Genomic DNA, 22,275 nt, shown 5'->3' with positions numbered 1-22,275 from the left:
CATTCCCTGCAGGTAGCATGTGTCCAGTGTCAGGCTCCATTTGTAGATCCTGTTGGCAGATGAGTAGACACATTCCAATTCTCACCTACATCTCCATGCAGAGTGACCCCGAGTTTGCACAGTGGCTGAAGGAGCTGACCTGTGCCTTCAATGAGGCCCAGAGACTGCTGCGCCGCGCCCCCAAATTCCTCAACAAACCACGGGCCGCCATCTTGGAGTTCTCCAAGCCACCACTGTGTCACAGAAATAGCAGCGGCCTCTGAACCACAGAGCAGTGGGGCCTGAAGGAGGGGCCCCAGCTCTTCAGCCCAGGAGTGGAACAAAGCCACGGGGAACCGTGTGGGGCTAAGACACAGTGTTTCTGAGCACTGACGGGGCTGCTCCAGGCCGAGGAGGCTCATGACACCAGGGCAGCCCTCTGGGAGCTGGGACATCCTCGGGGCTGTCCTATCCACACTCGAAATTACTGAAGAAGCAGAGGCATTCTGCTGTGCAACTCTCTCACTTTGGTATCCAGGGACCCAGAACGTAAAATGGTCCTTACTTCTCAAGCTTTTATGTCTGGCAGGGAGCATATCTTGGGTGGAAGCACAGTCTCTGGGACTATGGTGGCCTGTTCTAGGCATTGCTGTAACCGAGTGCCTGCCTGAGGTGTAGGGGTTGAGGCTCCAGACACTGGAGGAGGGTCTCTGTAGGTCAGGGCTGACTCCTTGCTGTCCCCGAGGCGATGAGGTAACCCTGAGCATCATGTGCACTTCCTTCCTCTGATGACTTCTTTCCAGAGATGCCAGTCAGAGGGAAGAGGTAGGATGGCCCCTCGAGGAAACTTCGCAGCATCCATCACAGCCATTTCTGGTGGGCACAGACTTCCAGCAGGATCTAGGTAACTCACCAGACAGTGTCCCCAACGCATGGCGTGCATAAACTTGGGGTCACCATCGATGGTTAGGTCTCTGACAGAGTCCTCCTGATCCCCCGGTTTGACCTGGGGAGCATCTGAGGATGTGGCCAAGATAGACAAGAGTTGCTGCCTTGTCTTTCAGTATAGCTTATAATGATCTCACACTGGTGGGTGACAATGTCCAGTGGTCAGTCCCCTGTGCGCCCTGGCATGCCCCACACCCTCTGTCACTAATGCACTGTGCGCTGGGTTATTCTGACGGGGGCAGCAGTTTGCCCAGCCCCCTTCCCCTTAAAGGTGGTTTTCTCTGCTGCTGCCTGGCCCCATGTCACCACAATGAGAATTCCTGCAAGGTCTCGGTGGACTTGTCCTATTCCTGAGGCCTTGGGGGCAGGGGCGGTCTGGTAGTGTTACTGGGTCTCTAGACGAACTCCCGAGCATATAACCTGACAGCAGAATTCTTCGTGTTCTGTCCTGGATCTTCCTGACAGTCCCCAGTGTGTATTATGTTCTTGTGCTGGGGAAAATGAGGTGTTTATTTATTGATATCTATGTTTTTTTTTAATTGCAATTACCTTTTGAGAGTTTGGAAGATAATTTACTGAGAGGGTCCATTACTCGGCAGGTGCATGAGGGACCTGTGAGACTCAGGGCCTGCCTCACCGCACATGCATTCTGGGTTCACGATCACACACAGGGCCGCTGTTCACTGCCTCCAGGGTGGGAATGTGGCATCACCTGGCAGGGACACCTTGCTTGCTTAAAAGACTAATATTCAGATTCTACTACTACTACTACTACTACTACTACTACTACTACTACTACTCACACACACACACACACACACACACACACACACACTTAAGCGTTGTGGTTACTGTGTAGGCATGGTTAGTATGGACAGCTCACACATGCTCAGTCAGACCTGCAGGGAGGGGTAGGAGCTCTATCTCTGGCCTCTTTAGCGCATATAGAGACCTCCCCCCACCCCTTCCACATTGGGAGGGAGCTTGACCCTAGCAGGTGCTGGGCTAGCTGTAACAGTCTCTTATCGGGGTTATAGCTATACCAAAGTCTTTCAAGATGGCATAGGATCGTGGGATCCTGCACCTGCACTAAATCACGCCAGACTGGCACAGATGTCATGTGTTGTTATTGGCCAAGTTAATTTTAAGGCCCCTTTCCTTTTAGAAAAAGAAGTGTGTGTAGGTGTGTGTAGGTGTGTGTAGGTGTGTGTAGGTGTGTGTAGGTGTGTATGGTGGGGTCTCCTGCCCTCAACCCCATTTCCCTCGGGGACAGGAACGAGAGAGAGTGCAGATGGCCTCTGGCATAGTCCTAAAGATTCGTATGGGCTGGTGATGAATCTGCTAGCGCCATCTTAAAGACCATCTTTCTACCCTGGCATATGGCTAGGGTGTGTCCTGGATCCATAGGGTGGGAGGAGGAGCCAGATGGGTTGATGATACACGGCTGTTTGAGAGTTCCCATCATGCAGGCAAGTCCCTAGATGCCTCTTGTACTCAGACTATTAACAGGACGAGCCATGCATACTAGTGACTTGGATTTCTGGCCTGGAGCACTTAACATGATGGAGGATGTTCCACGTATTGCCGTTTTTACACAGCTATACTCTACGTAGGCGTGGTTTCATAAGGCAAGAATCAATGCACAAAGTCCAAGAATATCAGATAATTTTAGAGCCGCTATGTGACACACACCAAATTAAAACCTTTGGCAAGCCCCAGTTTGTTTATTATTTATTTTAATCTAAAGTACCCTCTTGTCCTTGGGGCTCCCTACTTTTCCTCTGGGTCATAATTAAATGTGTGTGTGTGTGTTTTTTAAACAAAGCCTGTGGAAATTGTCACACTGTAGTGATTGACAGAGGAACCTGTCTTGCTACTGATACTCGAGTGTGCACATTGAAAGGCCTATTGGCTGACATTACAGACTGTCCATGTAAAACCAGCAGTGAAGGATGGATGGTGGCCTACAGGGGAAAGACACTGCAGGTTCACAAGCCCAGCCTTGATTGGCAGAGGCAGGAGGCTTATGCGTTTGAGGCTAGCCTGGCCTACATAGCAAGTCTCTGCCTCCAGAACACCAAGGGCTATGGCAGTAGCTCTGGGCCAAGGTCTTGCCTTACATCTCCAAGGTTCTGGGTTTAATCCCCAGAGGGGGTGGACATTGGGCAGCAGACTGTTAGCCAACTAATAAGATTTAGCTCTAGTGGCCGCCTTGACCTTGGCTATGTGTCTGTGAGAAGCAGCTGTTCTGAGGCCCCCTAAGCCAGGATTGTTCACCAGTGGTCAGCGTGACAGAGAGGCAGAGCAACTCGGTACAAGAACTCACTGTTTCAGTGGTAGGGTAAGGACAGAGGGAGAAGGCTTGGTTGGCTGATGGAAGCCACACACTTGGCATGAGGGGAGGGAATGAGGGGAGCTCAAGGGACACGCCCTCAGAATCCCCCAAGGATTTTTGCAAGACTTGCTTGCTTCCTTCCTGAGGCCAAGTTGCCCCCGTCATGAAGGTGCCCCCGTGTATTCTTCGATGGACATTCCCAGGAAGGTCCCTCATCAGTGGTACATCCCCGGACACTGAGCCTGTCACCTGAGACTGTGGCTGTGTCGCTCAGGCAGTGTGAGGCTGTGACCTAGTCACTGTCCATGAATGGGCTGTGGAGGGGTGCGTGCCCAACTTAGATGCGGTGAACCCCAGAATGGCATCACAGCCTTCCTACATGTTTGACTCCACTTCTACTTGGAACTTCCATAATTTAAATAAACAAACAAACAAACAAACTTTTCTCTTCCTAAGTGAGGTTTACTCGAAAGTCTCAGTTGCTCACATTCATGTTAATAGGACCTCTTGCTTTAACTTCATTGGTTGGTTCAGGCCTCTTTTCCTTTGTTTGTTGCTATGGGAATGAAGAAGGATGAGCCCAAAGCCTCTTCTCCTCCATTCTTGGTGGACATTAGCATTTTCTCTGTTGGTTGCTTTTGTCAACTTAGACAAATAAGAGAGAACACAGCACAGCACCTCAGACTGGCAGCCCCAGGATTCAGGACACTGAGACAGGAGAATGATAAGTCCTGGGACGTCCTGGGCTACGGGGGAAACCCTGCCTTAGGAACAAATAAACTAACAGACGGAGTTGTTTCCTGACACAGGTGTGAACGCTCCTACAAGCCACCTGAAGGTGCCATGTTCCCAAAATGGGAAACCACGCACTTTAAATGGCCTTCAATTGAAAAGCAGCCGCAGAGACTTGGTTCGAAGTGTTCGCCTTTCATGAAGGACAGATGTTGTTATAGCTAATTCAAATCCATAGCGTAGAGTTAGGTCTCGGCTTCTAATAGTCTGAGTCCTTCCAGGAGACAGATGCCTATGCATCCCTTTTTATTTTGCCCTAAATGTAAAACATCTTTGACAGCAGCTTGGGAGTGGAGCCATCATTCTGATTATCAACTGTGATTTTTTTTTCCCTCCATTTCCTTGGATTTTCACCTGCCCTGTGGTTATATGTATTATATGTGGTTTATAAATTCAACACTGGCTTTTTTTTAGTTCTGTTATTAAATTATATTTTTCTATGTTCTAAGTAATAGCAGATCTGGCTGCTTCTGGTAACAGAGATGGATGGACCTGTAACTAGGAGACAAGAGTTCTATTTTAGCACAAAAGCATTTTATATTATTTATTGAATCCGTATGTGCGTTCCCATGGAAACCATCTGTATTTCTGCTTCTTGTGATCTGTATAGTTTGTTATTTAAAGAGAGATGGCAGCCTTTTGTGTTGCTGAAACAATAAAACCAAGCTCCTACAAGCAGTGGCTTGAGGCTGACATCTCATTTCCCTGACGTGGACTCCCCAACCGAGACACGCATGTGGGGTTCATAAGGCGTTGCAGGTGGGTTGCTGGAAATTGATCTCTTCTACAACTTCGACAGCCATCAAGGGTGCTGCACCCCCACGCACTTTGGAGAATGACCTCCAGAGTCCGTCATTCAGGATGCTGATCTAGTTTTTAAAGCCAGCCTTGTCCAGGGGGCCCTGTGAGCAGGTCAAATAGAACCTTTCTCTAGCCAGCATGGCCTTGTGGGAACCAGGGTTGCTCAGCGAGCCTTGGCATTTTCCATCTATGCTATCCTCCTTCAGTCTTACTGGTCTTCACATCCAGTAACCATGCCAGCTCAGCCCTCTCTCCCTTTCTTTTATCCATGACAAACTGTGTTTTAAAACTACTCCGAGAAAAGGCTGATTTAAATGTGCCTTCTTACTCCTTTCTATTCAGAACAGTTTGGAAAACTGGATCATAGTGGCAAACACTCACACCTAGGAATAACCCTCACTGGTGCTGTTTCTTATTTGAAGGGGACCCTCTAGGCTCCATTTATGCCAACAATGGTCAGCTGTGAATTGAAAGTCCAAGAATCCAGTAATTGCTCAGTCTCACGAGGCTGGGTGTTTCAGCTGGGCTTCTGCAGAAGTAGGTTCCATCAGATGTGCTGGCTAGTAAGTGCAAGCAGGTGAAGAAGAGCGAATCTTCCTTCTTTCAATGTCCTTATGTAGGTCTCCAGCAAAGGTGTGGCCCAGATTAAAGGTGTATACCACCATGCCTGGATCTGGGACTTACTTTGTCCCAGGCTGACCTGGAACTCAGTCTCCTGGGATTAAAGACATGTAGTATCTTCCCTGGGTCTAAGCTTTTCATGGCCACTATGCCTCAATATCTCCATGCCAAGACCAGGACAGAGTTGGGCAGTGGTGGCACAAGCCTTTAATCTCAGCACTTGGTAGGCAGAGGCAGGTGGATTTCTGAGTTAGAGGCTAGCCTGGTCTACAGAGTGAGCTCCAGGACATCCAGGGCTATACAGAGAAACCCTGTCTCGAAAAACCAAACCAAACCAACCAACCAAACAAACAAACAAACAAAAACGATCAGACAGAAATGTGTGTCTTTCATCCTCAAGAACTGGATCACAGGTGAGCCCTCCAATTCTGGAATGTAGTTCATTCCAGATATAGTCAAGTTGACGACCATCAGTAGCCATTACAGCCCCCTGATAACATCTCAGGAGCAGTTGAAGCAGTTCCCACATGTGATCATATGCTGCTCCAACTCTCTGTTCATTGGTGCTGGGTAGAGTATCACAGTCAGTCTGTATTAATCATCACCAACCCTGCGTGTGATACTATGATTGGTCCACATCACCAATCCCTGGCTCTGGGAGTGGTAGGTACCACAGTCATTCCATTCTGGAGCACTCTGACTGGTTTTCTATGCTGGAAAATTGCTCATATCAACCCCAACGGACAGGGATCTGTATAAAGAATGCCTAATCAGACATGTGGACCCTGTCTGCCATTGAAGACTGCACCAAGTTGCTACAGTATTGGTGACTCAATTTAAAGGATGCTGACTTTGGGTGAAATTGATACGGGATGATTCCGTGATACTGAAGGAGTAGACAGGCATGGCTGCTGATTCCGTTGGTCTCATAGTACAGCTGTTTGCCCAGGCTTCAGGGTTTTGGAGCCTCCCAAACCTTTCAAAATGGAGTCTAGGCCCATATGAAGAGGTTCATCTTGCCTGCTGCATGTGGAAAACCATGGCACATACCCCAATCAGCTTACAAGATGACTTGGGTTCTCTTCCTGGATAGAGAACTCCTTCCTTGCATACTGCCCCTGCTCCCCAGAGTTGTGCTAAGTGGCTCTTCTGATGCACGCCCCTTTAAGCCAGAGCTCCAAGCCTCTGCTGCTAGGATCCACAGTCAGGGGTCAGCTAGGTATTTCCTGTCTTTGAGCTGGACAGGAAAAGCCCTGTCTCTTGCTAATTAGGGAAGAAAGGAAGTCACCACTGGCCTGGCCACCACTGGAGTGTCTTAGTGCTGACTTTAAAACTTTTCAGCCAGTAGCTGGCAGGAGACCCTAGTCTGGTTTGTATAGCTGTCCTGTGGGCAGGAAGCTCTGCCTTGTGTGAGCTGACATGTCTGTGACGAAAGCTGAAGAGCTCCTAGTCCTCTGGAATGCCACAGAAATCCCATCAGCCCTTAGGTAATGACACGAAAGGGAACTGGCTTCCCTCCAAGGACACTCAACTCATCCCCAGCCAGTCACTTTAAATAACCTGGACCCATATCACTTTGAATAACAGAGTCCATCTCTCTCTCTCTCTCTCTCTCTCTCTCTCTCTCTCTCTCTCTGTGTGTGTGTGTGTGTGTGTGTGTGTGTGTGTGAGTGTGTGTGTATGATGTCTTGGACTAACTTGTTTTTACTATGGGAGAATTCATGTATGGCACCTGGAGGATAGTTTTCATCAGGCTGGCTAGAGCCTAGAAGATCAATGTGGAGAGGCTTTCGTAAGATATCACCGCTTGGGATGGTGTCCCCACCATGGGGGTTCAAGTCTGGAAAACATGTACACATGTCAAGCACAGCTGTGGCGGGTCCGGTCACCCACAGCAACAGTCACGTAACCTGAGCCGTTTGCTTTCCTCCAGCTGCCCAGTGTACATTATGGGTTACTCTCATGAGACCCAGGAACCTCTCACATGGCTGGACCAATAGGCTCCTCAGAGACTGCCTGGGGACCCGCTCAAAAAGGAGTCTGCTCAGGTGGCCTTTGTGTAGGAGAAGCAGGAAGTTGGCATGATGTCTCTTCCCCATAGTAGCCTTGGGGCAGCTGTCCCTTCAGCTCGCAACCTCACTCCTCTCTACATGGCTTCCCTGCCTTCCCCATTTCAGCCTGAGTGGCTGGTCCTGCCTCCAACCCCTCAGCTTTCCACTCTTCTTGTCAATTTCCAAAGTGCTTCTGTGACTGTCTGTCCATAGACCCTTTTATCCTCTCTGCATGGTGAACAATTTGAGAACCCCTTCTGCTTAAGTTTCTGGTGTCATGCCCAGGACACCTGTCCTAGTAGCTTCCTATTGCTGATCAACATCGTGACTGAAAGCAGGCTGGGAAGGAGAGGGCTTATTTCTCAGATCACAATGTATCACAGTGTGTCACGATGTATCATAGTGTATCACTTAGGGCAGGAACCTGGATGCAGGAGCTGAAGCAAAGGCTATGGAGGAATCCTGTTTACTGGCTTGATATCCATAGCTTTCTCAGCCTGCTTTTTTATACATCCAAGACCACCTGCCTAGGCATGGCACAGCCCACAGTGGGCTGGGTCCTCCCATAACAATCACTAATCAGGAAAATGCCCCATATACTTGTCTATAGGCCAGTTTAAAGGGAACATTTTCTCAATTGTGGTTCCTTTTTCCTAGATGACTCTAGCACGTGTCAAGTTGACAAAACCCAACCAGTGAAAGGACCCTTCCTGCAAGGTGGGGCTCTGGTGAAGTGGAAATTTCTGGGTTTTGTTTGTTTGGTTGGTTGGTTTTGGTTTTTTGAGACAGGGTTTCTCTTTACAGTCCTGGCTGTCCTGGAACTCACTCTGTAGACCAGGCTGGCCTTGAACTCAGAAATCCGTCTGCCTCTGCCTCCCGAGTGCTGGGATTAAAGGCGTGTGCCACCACCGCCCGGCTGTTTTTTGTTTTTGAAACTCAGTTGTACCTTGTTATGTTGTTTTGGAAGCTGTCTCAGGAGAGGATGTTTTTGCTGGAGCAATGCTTGAGACGGTGTGTGATGTTTGGAAAGAGTATAAGTGGAACCCCACAAACAGTGAGAGGAAGCTCTTGCCTTGGGACAAGTGCGATGCTTTGCTGGTCTTTGCTGGCCATGGAACGCTTCACTGGTCTCAACTTCTTAGCTGGTCTTCACTGGTCTTCACTTTGTAGAGAGAAACACTTCAAAGAACTTCTTGTGGTATTCCAGCTAATTTTTGGTTTCTGCTGGATTGAGCTGCTGCTACTACTAATTTGTGTTTGGAGTTTGCTATTAGTCTGTAATGCTGGCATCCTGCCAACAAAGAGCTGAACCACCCACTAAGAACGACTTCTAAACAGGTCCCAACGCCCTTTTCCTATAAACCTTCTTTCTCCTCAACCTCCAGTCGGTGGGTTAGAAGGGAGGTTGAAGCATTCAAGAACCCTAAATAAAATAGGTTTAGAAAATAATCTAAGCCCATACTCCTGCAAAGCCACCAGCTTACTAGAGAATGTTTTTTTGTTTGTTTGTTTGTTTGTTTGTTTTGCAAAGTTGGGGTTAGGACTAGGCAGGGCTCCTAGAGTGAGTGTTGAGGCTAGGTTTAGTGTCCTGGGACCTGACTTCCCTGAGATGGTATGAGCCCGCATGGTTGCAGTGGCCTAATCACTGGGCCAGAAAATATGCATGGCACCTGACTACTGGAGACCACATCACCCTGAGCCCAAAGTGGAGGACCTGTGGCCATTAGACTGGCCAAAGGGGGCCTGCCCAGAGTCTCTCACACAGGTCAGAGTCACAGGACACAGTAGGGCAGGTACAGGCAACTCCGTGCTTTCCCTTCAGTGCATGGTGAGCTCACAGTTTCCACAGTGCCGTGCCTGTCAGGCTACCAGGGTCATCTATGGTCACCTGGGCACTGAGCAGAAGCAATGGTGTAGATAATAGATATGTGTATACCACCCACCCTGGTACCTCCTGGGTGACCTTGACCACTGTTCTGGGCCAATCAGATCTTCTTTCATAGGAAGACTTAATTGACCCTGTGGCTTGGGATACTGGCATTGAAAGTCTCAGCTGTCATCTCTTTGGGGATGCCTCAGCAATAGAGTGCCAGTGGCCCAGGGCTATGAACTTCTTTGTGTAGTTCAGTCCCACAGCAGTATCCTCTTGCTTGAGGGATGATAAGGCAGCACACAGGTGCCATCAGTCTCCCTCCCATCTAACTAGGACAGCCATCACTAGGGCTGAGTGCTTGGCCATGATGGGACTCAGCCAGTTCCAAGAAGAAGCTGTGGCCCTGCCATGGAGATGAAGACCTGATGGGCAGTGATTGGCAGGAGCGGAGAGAAAGCAAGAACACTGGAGAGGAGAGGGAGGGTGGGCTGAGTGAGGAGAGCACCCTCGGTAGCTTTTGCTGTTGACTGGATACAGCCTTGAATCTTCTGACAGGAGAACCTGGATTGAGTATCTCCCCTGGTCTGGTTGGCTCCTGGGCATATCTGTGGTGAGTTGTTTTGATTGTTAATTGATTCAGGAAAGCCCAGTCCACTGTGGGCAGCAACAACCCTAGGCAGGTAGACCTGGGCTGCATAAGAATGCCAGCTAAGCATGAGCCTGCAAACAGCTTTCCTCCACAGTTTCTGCCTCAACTTCCCACAAAGATCATTGTTTCCTGGAAGCTAAGTAAATCATCTCCTTCCCAGATAAGCTAATCAAGACTAGCTCCCAGTCAGGAATGAGAGAATACTCCAAGGCCACCAGGGAACAGGGCAAAACCACTACCAACCACCAAGAAGTTCATGGTGGCGCTCTCTGCAGGAAGCACCGACGGTAGGAAGAACCTTTATAGGCTGACTTTGATTTGTTGAGTCATTTAACAAACATCCACTAAGCATCCACCATAGACTACAACAGCAGTGGAGTAAGAATCCCATTTCACAGTTGGGAGCCCTGAGGCCACTTTCCAGAGGCACACAACCAGGAGTGGGTTCATTTCAAAGCCTGTGCCCATGCCCAGAGCTCATTACAGACTCATTGCCTTCTGGGGATTTCCTATTTTCTCTTCCTCTACATTTTTGTTTTATCTCATTTATGATTCTGCTCAGTAAATACAGAACCACAAGCGGACTACAGAGAGACTACAGGCTGGCAATGGACAGACAGACAGGCAGCTAGAGAAAGCTTAATAAGAAACTAGGTCTGTAGATGCCTGCCAGGGCTCAGATTCCATGTAGTCAGTTCCTTCTGTAAACACTTACTGAGCACTTGCTGTGTGCTTTGGATTATACAGTCATTCACCGAACACCCGCTGAATCCCTACCATGGGTCATGTGCCACTCTGAGTGAGTCTGACTCAGAGAGGCAGTTCCCCTCCTTGATGCGGTGACACAGAATCCTGGCCTCTGAAGTCATAGCATATATGTGAGTGGGACTCTTTGTTTATTTAAATGTGTTGTGCATGCTTGTGCGCACACATACATATGATGCACATAATATGTGCACACAGATACCTATGCACTCACATATGCGTCCCGACATTAATGAGAACAGCACATCATGATAGAAGTCAGGTGATGTCACTTCTCCCTCTGAGGCACACACACGCTACACACACTACACAGACTACACACACACACACACATTCATACTCCACCACCACACACAACACACACACACTACATACAATATACATATAAAAATCCACACACACAAAATACACAAACACATACTCGTTTGTGCCCCCCACATGTTCATGCACACACTCACAACACACAAACACACACAAAACACACAAACACACATTCATGTTCCACCACCACATACAACACACACACAACACACACACAAAACATACACACATGCAAAACATACGAACACACACATATCCATGCCCTCACACACACACACACAAACCATGCAAAAACACATAAAACACACATATATTCTTGCCCTCACACACATGTTTGTGCACAAACACACAAAACACACACATGTTGTGTGCCCCCCCGCCACATGTTCTTGAACACACACCCTAGTGAGTGACCAGATGGGAAAGGCTGGAGGTGACCAATAGAGTGATAGTCCTGTGGGGGAAACAGCAGATGTCACCATGAGCTTACACAGGAGACTGAGACCAGGGCCCAAAACAACACACAATCTTTTCTTCATGTTGTGGACCCAGAACTCACTGTCCGAAGATGCCAAGTCCCTATGGAGGTCCCTGAGCCTAGCAGGGGTGTGGTGACCTCCCTAGACTCTGCTCTAATGGATCCATGGCATCAAATATCACTGCCATCCCCTCTCCTGGTGACAGTGGCTGTGGTAGCCAAGCATGGCAGCCCCAGGGCACTCATTTTTTTTTTTTTTTATTCCTCTCTTCCCACCTGGGAAAGAAGCCTGGAGGCTGGGAGGGAGAGGCTTGGTGGATACCGCATCTGCTTACCAGCTCCAGGCTGAGTCACAGCATGTCCTGTAATCACAACACACACGCACACACACACACACACACCTACTGCAGATACCAGGGAATTTAACAGGTGTGTGTGTGTGTGTGCGTGTGCGTGTGTGTGTGTGTGTGTGTGAAATCTTCTGGAAAGTCCTCATCTACAAGAGGTGTGTGTTCTAGAAGTAGCCAAAATTCTACCTTTTACTGGAAATGTAAGAGTCATCCAGGCGGTCCAGGTTTTGAAGGCAGATGAGGCTTGGCACTGTGTGACAGGGCTGGAGTCCCCGAAGAGAGCCCAGGAGAGGTTGTTGATGGAGGTAGAGCCCAGTCGCAGCAGAAGACCCAGCGTTTTGGAGATGCCAGTACCCGTGGGCTGACCACCAAGAACAGCAGCAGCCATGGAGTGGAGCCAACTGGAACCTAGAAGACAAGCTGTGTGTGCTACAGAGGGCAGAGCCAGAGAAGTGACCCAAGCCCTTTGGAGGAGCCCAGAAGATCATCATAAGTGAATCCCAGATAGCTGGACATTGAGTTATTTACACTTCTGGAGGTTGGTGTTGCTTTGCTCAGGTTGTGACTGCACCCTGGTTCTTCCCTCCTGAAATAAGAAAGTACCTAATTTGTTTTTGACTTGACAGGAGACTTTGAGGCTTTGAGAGAGTTTGAACTTTTAAAGGTAAAGAGACTGGATATTTTTCAAAGGTTGAACTTTTAATATGCTGAAATTTGTAAGGACAGTAGGACTTTTAAAGTCATTTATATCTCATATTGTGACACGAATATTGGTGCATCATCAAGTGGATAAAGGGGATAAATGAGAAAGGAAAGTTTGAAGTTGAAGGATGATTGTTGGCGTGAGAAATTGACAAGGGGTCAGTTGTGCTGGCTAGTGTGTGAAAGGGGGCAACCTCAATTGAGTATATGTCTCCATAAGATGTAGGGCCTTTTCTTAATTAGGGATTGATGGGGGAGGGCCCTGTCCATTGTGGATAGGGCCAGCCCACTGTGGGTGGAGCCATCCCTAGGCTAGTGGCCTTGCGTTCTATAAGCAAGCAGGCTGAGCAAGCCATGAGGAGCAAGCCATGTAAGCAGCATCCCTCTATGGCCTCGCTATCAGCTCCTGCCTCCAGGTTCCTGCCCTGCTCGAGTTCCTGTCCAACTTCCTTAGATGCAGAGACCAATATGGAAGTGTAAGCCAAACTAACCCCGTCATCCTCACGTTGCTTTTGGTCGTGGCGTTTCATCACAGCAATAGCAACCCGAAGAGGGAGAGATGCACCCTTTGTGAGATTAACCGCCTGCTGGCCAAGCCCCAGGACCCAATTTCACTCCCATCACCTAAGTAAAAAAACCAGACATGGTGACTGGGTGCTCGTAATCGTAAAATGAGGGGCTTACTGGGCAGCCATCTCAGGCCTTATCTCAATAATACCATGGACCGCATCCTGAGGAAGGGTAGCCCAAGTTAACCTTTATCCTCCACACAAAACAGCATGTACCCACACACAGGTGCATGAAAACGCACATACATGCACACGCATGCACCTACATGCACTGACACACAGGAGAGCGAAAACATGTGCTTAAATCATTAGAGTCCTGGATTTGAGTTCTGCCCAGATTCCTTGCTGGCTGTGTGGATCTGTGCACCCTCAGGCATGCTATGTACTGAAGTGGTTTCCTGACACACCCTGTAGCTGATGCTTAGGCCCTGTTGTCATGGGTTGTATATGCTTGATCCAGGGAGTGGCACTATTAGAAAGTGTGGTCCTGTTGGAGTAGGTGTGGCCTTGTTGGAGGAGGTGTGGCCTTGTTGGAGGAGGTGTGTCACTGTGGATGTGGGCTTTAAGACCTTCATCCTAGCTGTCTAGAGCTAGCAGCCTTCAGATGAAGATGTAGAACTCTCAGCTCCTCCTGCACCATGCCTGCCTGGATGCTGCCCTGTTTCCACCTTGATGATAATGGACTGAACCTCTGAACCCGAAAACCAGCCACAATTAAATGTTGTCCTTATAAGAGTTGCCTTGGTCATGGTGTCTGCTCACAGCAGTAAAACTCTAAGACAGGCTAAGCACTGGCCCTATGTTGTGTTCCACCCTGCAGGGGACCAAACACTTTGGCAGAGGCTGGTTTAGCCTGGTGTTTACAATCAGATAATGGGGGTGGGGGGTGGGGAAGGTGAATATTACCTGGTTCAAGAGTTGGCTTTCCAATGCTTCAGACAAGCCTGTTAAGCTAAAACCAGTTTTAAATTGCATGTCTTTATTTCCATGTGTGTACACACTAGGGACATGGGTGGGTGGAGGTCAGAGGACGATTTGCAGAACCCCTGGGGACAGGCTTGGCAGCAAGCCTTTTCTACTCACTGAGCCATCTCACCAGTCCCAAGTGGTTAACTTTTGTACTTCAGTTTCCACCTTGGAATGGAGGTGAGAGAGAGAGAGAGAGAGAGAGAGAGAGAGAGAGAGAGACCCCAGTGCTGAATTAGAGTGAATTAGAGCCCTTGGCAGGAAGCTCACTGTGGGAGACTGTTGTCTGCCTTAGCTTATTCACACAGATTCACAAGGAGTCACCAATGTGCTTCAGTGACTGCCACCCAGCCTGGCTGGTGTAGGGAGTCCCCCATGACTCCTCTGCTGCTCCTTCCCTTGGCAGAAGCCGTGTGACCCGCCCTAGGACAAGATGAAGGCTGAGAACATGCTTGTCCAGAGCTGTCCCCTCCCGCCACCATATATGTGCATGCTGTCCCCAGCTGGTTCAACGGCCACCACCCCGCCTGTGTCTCCTGGCCAGACCTGGGGCTCACGGGCTAATTTTGGAAATGACTGTGGCCCAGCTGCTGCTATCTCAGTAGCTGGGGGAGGAGGCACGGGGATGTGCTGGTCTGTGCAGAGGCTGCTCCTGACACTCTTCCCTCGCCCTGCCTGGCTCTCCACACTCACTGGGGTCCCTTTGTGACCACTCGGGGAGACTCTTTTGGACCAGAGTAGTTCCAGAGACCCTTGGCCACCAGGTACTGTCGGGTTGGGCTTTGAGCCGGCACCCTGCAAGCCGGTAGCAAGTCTCTATGTTCCGTGTGTTCAGTATTGGGAGGGCTGGTGTGAGGCCGGGGGACATGCGGTCTATTTTAGGCCTTCCTGGTGGTGAGTGCTTGGTAGGCCTTTCTCTTGCTGTGGACTTGTAGCAATTGCTCCAACACCAAACTATCCAGTGTGAGAATGTTACCCTAGGCCGTGGGGACACCGATAAAACTTCTGAGTTTGTTTGTTTGCCAAGCATTAAAACAAAACAAAACAAAACAATTATTTTAGATTGGAGGCAGGCATGCCACGGCACACCTGTGGAGGTCAGAGAGCAACTTTTGGCAGTGAGCTCTCTCTTCCCATCATGTGGGTCCCTGGGATTGAGCTCAGGACATCAGGCTTTGGCTGCAATCTCCTTTAGCTGCTGAGCCCTCTCACTAGCCCACTGCCAGTCTTTGTTTTAAAATAAAAAATGTGTTGAGTTCTTCCTTAACGTGTATTCGTGTGTGTGTGTGTGGTATGTATGTCTGTGTGTCATGTGGTGTATATGTGTATGTGTTGTATATATGTATATGTGTGCGGTGTATGTATGGTTCATATGTGTTTTCATATGTGTAGTAGATGTGTGTATGTATGTGTGTGACATATATGTAAATGCATGTATGTGTCTAGACGTTTTGACTTTTATTAACTTCAGCTATGCTAGTTTTCTGCCTTGGTCCCGAGGCCCCAGCTTTTCCCCTCCAGAGTGCTCACCCTGCTGAACCTTAGCCTGAGCGTCTGTGGGATTTTGTTTCAAATGAAGCCTATGTGTGTGGTGGGGGAGGGGTTGGAGGATTCAGTGTTTCGCAAGGCGATCTTGTGTGTGTGTGTGTGTGTGGGGGGTGCTCTGGCATGCTGATCGATACCCAGTTCCTTGTTGAGTGGAAAAGATCCACAGGTCCCAGTGGCCCCAGGGAGGGTGGAAACTTCACCCACAATAATCTGCCTGTACTTCAGAGGCCTCAAAGTTGCAGGCTCAGGCAGCCGCCTCCCTAGAGCAGACTGGGGAGCGCCCAGACCTTCCCAGGATTGTCCTAGTGCCAGCCTGGCCTGGCCCCACACTCAGGGCTGGAAGCTTTAGGCTGTTAATTGACTTTCTGACCCTCCTAGAAGACTGTTCCGATTGGGACACCTGCTCCTGCAGCTGAGAACTCAGGGTCTCTAAGCTGCCTCCTCCCTCCGCTGGGAGACAGGTGGAGTCAGGAGAGGGGTGTGTTCTAGGGAACAATAGGGGCTGGAGAGGAGAAGGGAAGGGGAGGGAGAGAAAGAGGAATAGGAGGGGGAGGAGAGATGGGGAAGAAGGGAAGAGGCAGCTGCCTGAGAGAAGGAAGGGGAAAGTGAGGGGGAGGGGGAAGGAGAGGGAGGGAGACTGGAGTGGGTGGCAGGCCAGGATCTCTTCTGAGGGTCTTTTGGTGACAATCAAGTTTTTTGTTCTTCCTGCATGTTGGCCTAGTCACCTTGAGTTACAGGGCCTTGTGCTACTGACCCTGTGACCTTGACCATGACTTTCCTGGTAAGTATTTTGGTTTTTCTTCTAACATCAGAGGAAGGGGAGGGTGTGGGGGGCGCTCTGCCCTGTCCTCCAGGACTTAGCTACCAGGGACTCTGTCCTGCCTCAGATCTTGGTGCCTCCCTCAAGATGGCCTGGGAAGGGCTCTGGAATGCATAATCCAGGCTCACCTCAGACTCTGTGTGTAGTGTTTAGGGCCAGCCAGAGACCAAAGGTTGGACCACAAAGCTGTGTGGTGTGCATGCATGCTGTGCATATGTCCGTAGGGCCTGGGCTAAGCAGACTGTCCCTTACTTACTTGGATGTACTGGAAGCAATAACGGCATTGAACAGTGGGAAGAATGGTTTGAGACAAATGAAGTCTATGGGGTGCTGTCTAATACTCCCTGTGTGCTAAGGCACAGAGAGGAGGGGCAACTTGCCTAGGGACACACAGCTCTAAAGTGACAGGACTGGGCTTAGATCCAGGCAAGCCTGTTAGAAGGAATAACCTGGTCTACTGTATGCCCATCCCCCCACCCCCACCATCACCATCATCTGAGACTGGAAGGAGAATGTGTAATCTTATGTATTTTAGAATGACATGTATGTATGTCTGTGGTATTATGTGTAGGTGTGTCTGTGGGTGTCTGGCAGCAGAGATCAGAGCCTTGTGATCTGCCAGGACCACATGTTTATCAGCTGGGCAAGGACATTGGAGATTGGAGTTTTGAGTGTTCCTCTTTACTCAACAACCTGGGCTCATTTTCAGCTGTTTTCAGGAGCCAGCCGGTGTTGAGTTTCATCGAAGGCATCTGGAAAAGCCCCAGAATTGAGAAACTGTTCTTTGGGTTCAAACGTTTATTTCACTCACCCTTAACATTCCCCAAGTTCTGGCAAGATGGATGAACCCATTTCACAGCTTCAGAAACCCAAGGTCACACAGACAAATGACCTGCAGGCTAGGTGCTTTTCTGGCAGCCGTCCTGGTATGATCGGTTTAGTGACTCTGGTTGAGATATCAAATCCCGTGACGTTTCAACGTGCAAAGGCCACTCTAGGTCATCCCGCTGGAACTGGCTGTCTGGGACGACTGTCTTTTCCTCATGTTTTCCTGTCATCAAAAAATACGCAGCTCATTTTCTCCTTGCTTTCCCGGCACATCTTTTTTCTCTTTGAAGCAAAGACACATCTGCCTCCACTTCTGTTCATGCTCCCTTCATCTTACCATGATCCTTCTATTCCGGGCCCTGAATGGATGCTAGTCTAGACTGCACTGAATTTGGGTGTGATAACTCTCTTTCTGGCTGTTGGCTCCTGAAGGGTGTCTAGTGGCATCTCTGGCTTTGTCCCATGAGACTCACACAGTACCACCTTTCCAGTGTGGCATCTGCAACTGTCCCCATGCATCCATGGGCAGGCACACTCACCACTTCATGAGACTCACTATGTAGCCTAAGACCCATTGCTACACCCATGGCAGACATGAATAGTCAATCCCAGCACGTTGCCTTCTCAGATCAGATATAGCCAGGCAGGTACACTCACCACTTGATGAGCTTCACTAATGTAGCCTACGACCCACTGCTGCACCCATGGCAGACATGAATAGTCAATCCCAGCACACTGCCTTGTCAGAGCAGACATAGCCCAGGCAGCTAACTAGCTATGGGTGAAACTTCATTGGCTGCCTCTCAGTAGGTCATCAGGCCCACCTGCAAGGAAGAAGGTGGCTGATAAGAGACATATGACCTGCTGTATAATTTAGGGATGGAAGGGGAGGAGGGGCTATTGGCTTAGCTGCTGATAGTGCCCTGTGGTTGGGACTTTAAACACCTGAGAATGTTAGAAGACATGGCAGATACAAACAGATAAGTCCTCAGCCTTAGTAAGGAGCTGCTGGGCTAATACTTAGACCAAATGAGTTCAACACCCCATCTGACAGATAAAGCAGAACTACAAACCCCTGAGCATGGCCTCAGGTGAGGTCGGAGGTTCCCAGGGTGGTTGATGTCAGTGTCCCCAGGGAAAGGAAGGACAGCCTTGGCCCTGGTCCACTTCCCATGAAGGGAGATGACCATACAGGACACAGCCACTTCCTTCTGTCTGAAGAACAGTTGGGGCTCCAGATGAGGACCTGGTGTGTGTGTGTGTGTGTGTGTGTGTGTGTGTGTGTGTATGTGTATGTATGTGTATACAGGAGCCACATGGGAGTGTGAGTGTACAAGGGACCTGTGGGAAAGGGACTTGATCAAGAAAACAGTGCTGGGGGGGGGGGCTGTGTGTAGTTGCCATGGCAACATACCTACTTGTAGAGGAAGCATGTGTTTTGGAAGCCCTGGGCTTGGGATTTGGTGTCTGCAGGCCTACAGACCTCTGCTCTCTCCTGGACCCTAGAGGCAAGGGCAGGAAGGGGCTTGTGGGTTTCAGCATTCTTTCCAAAGCTTCCTGGCACTGGAGGGGACCCAGGGGCGATCACCAGGACTTTACAGCGCTGTAGACAGGCACCTGGAGCCTACACTTCTGTGTTGCCCTCAGGTCTTCTGGCTGCCCTTCCCATGACCCTCCCTCCCACCCTATGACATCATGCTTCCATGACCTCCTCTTCCCTATATGACATTCTCTTCCTTGTCACCTCCCCATAACCCCTTCCTTTGTGACCTTCCCTCCCTGTTGACTCCTTTGCTAAGACCCCTCCCCCTCACCTGTGACATTCTCTTTAATGTGTGATTCCTCTTCCACATTAATAATCCCTGTTCAGTGTGACTGACAGCCCCTGTGACCCTCCCTCCACAATGAACCCCCTCCTCCTGTGACCTTCCTCCTGTGACACCCCTCCCATGAGTCCCTTCTTTGTGACATATTTTCTCTTGCTACTCTCCATGCCTTCACCTCCCCTCCCCATGATCCTCTCTCCCTCCTCTAGCCTCCTCCCCATAAGCCCCCAACTTCCCCCCACCCCCCACATCTTAGTTGGCTGCTCTCATCGCCTTCCTCCCTTCCTCTCTGCCCACATTCCTTCCTACTGTCTGTCTTACGGATTCTTTTGCTGTGATAAACACCACAACCAAAACAAACTTTGGGAGAAAATGGCTTATTTCATTTTTATACTTCCAGGCAACAGCCCTTCCGCAGAGGGCAGTCAGGACAGGAACTCAAAGCAAGGCAGGAACGTGGAGGCAGGAGCTGATGCAGAGGCCATGGAGGGGTGCTGCTTACTGGCTTGCTCCTCATGACTTGCTCAGCCTGCTTTTTTATAGAACCCAGGACCACCAGCCCAGGGATGGCCCTGCCCACAACGGGCTGGCCACACCCACAACGAGCTGGCCCCACCCACAATGGCGGGGTGGGCCCCTCCCCCATCAATCTCTAATTAAGAATAAACTCTACAGGCTTGCCTACAGGCCAGTTTGATGGAGGCATTTTCTCCATCAAGACTCCCTTCCCTGGATATAACTCACCCAGCACAGCATGCCATCTCTCCATCAAACTTCCAGCCCTTATCCTCTGTGCTTTCAGGGGTTTTTGAGATAGAGTCTCAATACATAGTCCAGGCTTGCCTTGAACTCAAGAGCCACCTGCCTTAGCTTCCCACATCTGGGATTCCAAGTGTGCACCACCACACCTGGCTCATTCCCTGTACTCTTTCCAGTTCTAAGTAGGGCACAGTGCTATAGACACAGCTGCAGCCCTTGCTGAGGATGGCTGCAGCCTTCCCCAGCACTAATGAAGAGAAGGGTTTTCTTCCTTTCTGTATGCTTTAGCTCAAGGCCAGAGTGAGCTAGCCCCTGCACTGTGAATGGACCACAACAGTATCCTTTGGTCATTTAGCCAATAGACTGCCAATGCACAGATACTCCATCTGCTCCTCCCAGCAGGTGCTCTACCCACTCCTCCCAGCAGGTGCTCTACCCACTCCTCCCAGCAGGTGCTCCATCCACTCCTCCCAGCAGGTGCTCTACCCACTCCTCCCAGCAGGTGCTCTACCCACTCCTCCCAGCAGGTGCTCCATCTGCTCCTCCCAGCAAGTGCTCCATCTGCTCCTCCCAGCAAGTGCTCCATCTGCTCCTCCCAGAAAGTGTTCCATCTGCTCCTCCCAGAAAGTGCTCCATCAACTCCTCCCATCAGGTGCTTTACCCACTCCTCCCAGCAGGTGCTTTACCCACTCTTAACATCAGGTGCTCCATCCATTCCTCCCAGCAGGTGCTCTACCCACTCCTAACAGGTGCTCCATCCACTCCTCTCAGCAGGTGCTCTACCCACTCTTCCCAGCAGGTGCTCCACTCACTCCTTCCATGTCTAGGGCAGACATTAATCACCAACCAGAGGACTCTTTTGCCCCCAAGTACAGACACAGCTCTGAGTTCTTCCTAACAGTCTAAGTAACCACGCCCCACTTCTTAGAATCAGTCTGGGTATTGGAACCAAATTGGCCTGGACACTGTGTTCAAATTCTTCTCGTACAGTCTTAGTCAGGGTTTCTATTCCTGCACAAACATCATGACCAAGAAGCAAGTTGGGGAGGAAAGGGTTTATTCGGCTTACACTTCCATACTGTTGTTCATCACCAAAGGAAGTCAGGACTGGAACTCAAGCAGGTCAGAAAGCAGGAGCCGATGCAGAGGCCATGGAGGGATGTTCTTTACTGGCTTGCCTCCCCTGGCTTGCTCAGCCTACTCTCTTATAGAACCCAAGACTACCAGCCCAGGGATGGTCCCACCCACAAGGGGCCTTTCCCCCTTGATCACTAATTGAGAAAATGCCTTACAGTTGGATCTCATGGAGGCATTTCCTCAACTGAAGCTCCTTTCTCTGTGATAACTCCAGCTGTGTCAAGTTGACACAAAAATAGCCAGTACAGTCAGTGAGATTTATGGAGGGACTGGTGAGTGAAGGAACTCACCCAAGGTATGAGTGCTGGGGTTAGGGACACAGGGACCAGGGAAGCTCTGGAGTGTAGGGGCCTCATGGGGTTGGGTACAGAGGGAGGAGAACAGGAAGGGCAAAAGACAGTGGGATGGAGGATGAAGGGATGGGGGATGAGGGCACAGAGGGGTAGAGGGATGAGGGGATAGAGAGATGAGAGGATGGAGGGATGAGGGATGGAGGGATGAGGGTATGGAGGGATGAGGGATGGAGGGATGAGAGGATGGAAGGATGAGCGATGGAGGGATGAAGGATGGTGGGATGAGGGATGGGGGGATGAGGGCTCCTTAAGGTCCTGAGGCTATAGATAAGCACCATGGTCTTTGCTCAGCCCATGGGTCACGCAGATGTTGGAGCCACAGCCCTTTCCTCCCTGGCTTCATCTTTCAGGGGTTCTTTGCCCAGGGCAGGGCTGCTGCCTGGCTGGGTCCTTGAAGAGAGCAGTTGGGTCATGGTGGCTGTTTTGTATGAGGAAAGTGAGAACCGGATGTGATCTGACTGTGGAGACAGGGTCAGAAAATGGCATTCATGGGCCCTGTTGACCCTCTGAGTCTCTGCCTGGTTTTAAACTCTCCATTTAAGCAGGGCACAGTGGCACACACTTTTTGATCCCCATGCTTGGGAGGCAGAGGCAGGTGGATCTTTGTGAGTTCAAGAGGAGCCTGAGTCTATACAGTGGGCTCCAGACAACCAGGGCACCACAGTGAGACTCCAAAACAAAACAAACAAACCTGCCCTTAAAACGCAGGCCTGCTTATTTGCACATGCATGAGGCTGCCTTTTGCAAAGCAGGGAGGGGTTCAGACAGATGCATAGATCCTTACATACAGAGAAAACTACCCAC

General features: G+C 49.9%; 2 protein-coding genes across 4 annotated transcripts in view; both read left to right on the top strand.

The window, feature by feature from the left end:
• The window catches only part of Grk3 (G protein-coupled receptor kinase 3), a 108,558-nt gene extending 103,829 nt beyond the window's left edge, over window positions 1-4,729 (top strand). The window contains exons 21-22 of one of the 2 annotated variants that reach the window (XR_015046981.1): window positions 102-2,110; window positions 2,151-4,729. Coding sequence is in view for 1 of the 2 variants with exons in the window: in XM_021163545.3 (XP_021019204.1) it covers window positions 102-263 (162 nt within the window). In the remaining variant the exon portion in view is untranslated. Of the gene's footprint in view, window positions 1-101 lie in introns of both variants that reach the window. The other variant, XM_021163545.3, reaches the window with a different exon arrangement.
• Window positions 4,730-14,824: 10,095 nt separating this feature from the next.
• Window positions 14,825-22,275, top strand: part of Myo18b (myosin XVIIIB) — a 208,656-nt gene continuing 201,205 nt past the window's right edge. The window contains exon 1 of one of the 2 annotated variants that reach the window (XM_085837031.1): window positions 14,825-14,964. The gene's annotated coding sequence lies outside the window, so the exon portion shown is untranslated. Of the gene's footprint in view, window positions 14,965-16,425; window positions 16,530-22,275 lie in introns of those variants that run through there. The other variant, XM_085837032.1, reaches the window with a different exon arrangement.

Source organism: Mus caroli, unplaced genomic scaffold, assembly GCF_978045245.1.
Source record: "Mus caroli unplaced genomic scaffold, Mus_caroli_1 scaffold_4, whole genome shotgun sequence".
Classification (NCBI taxonomy): Eukaryota; Metazoa; Chordata; class Mammalia; order Rodentia; family Muridae; genus Mus; species Mus caroli.
The sequence above is the reverse complement of the archived record's forward strand: the minus strand, read 5'-3'. Positions and strand labels throughout refer to the sequence as shown.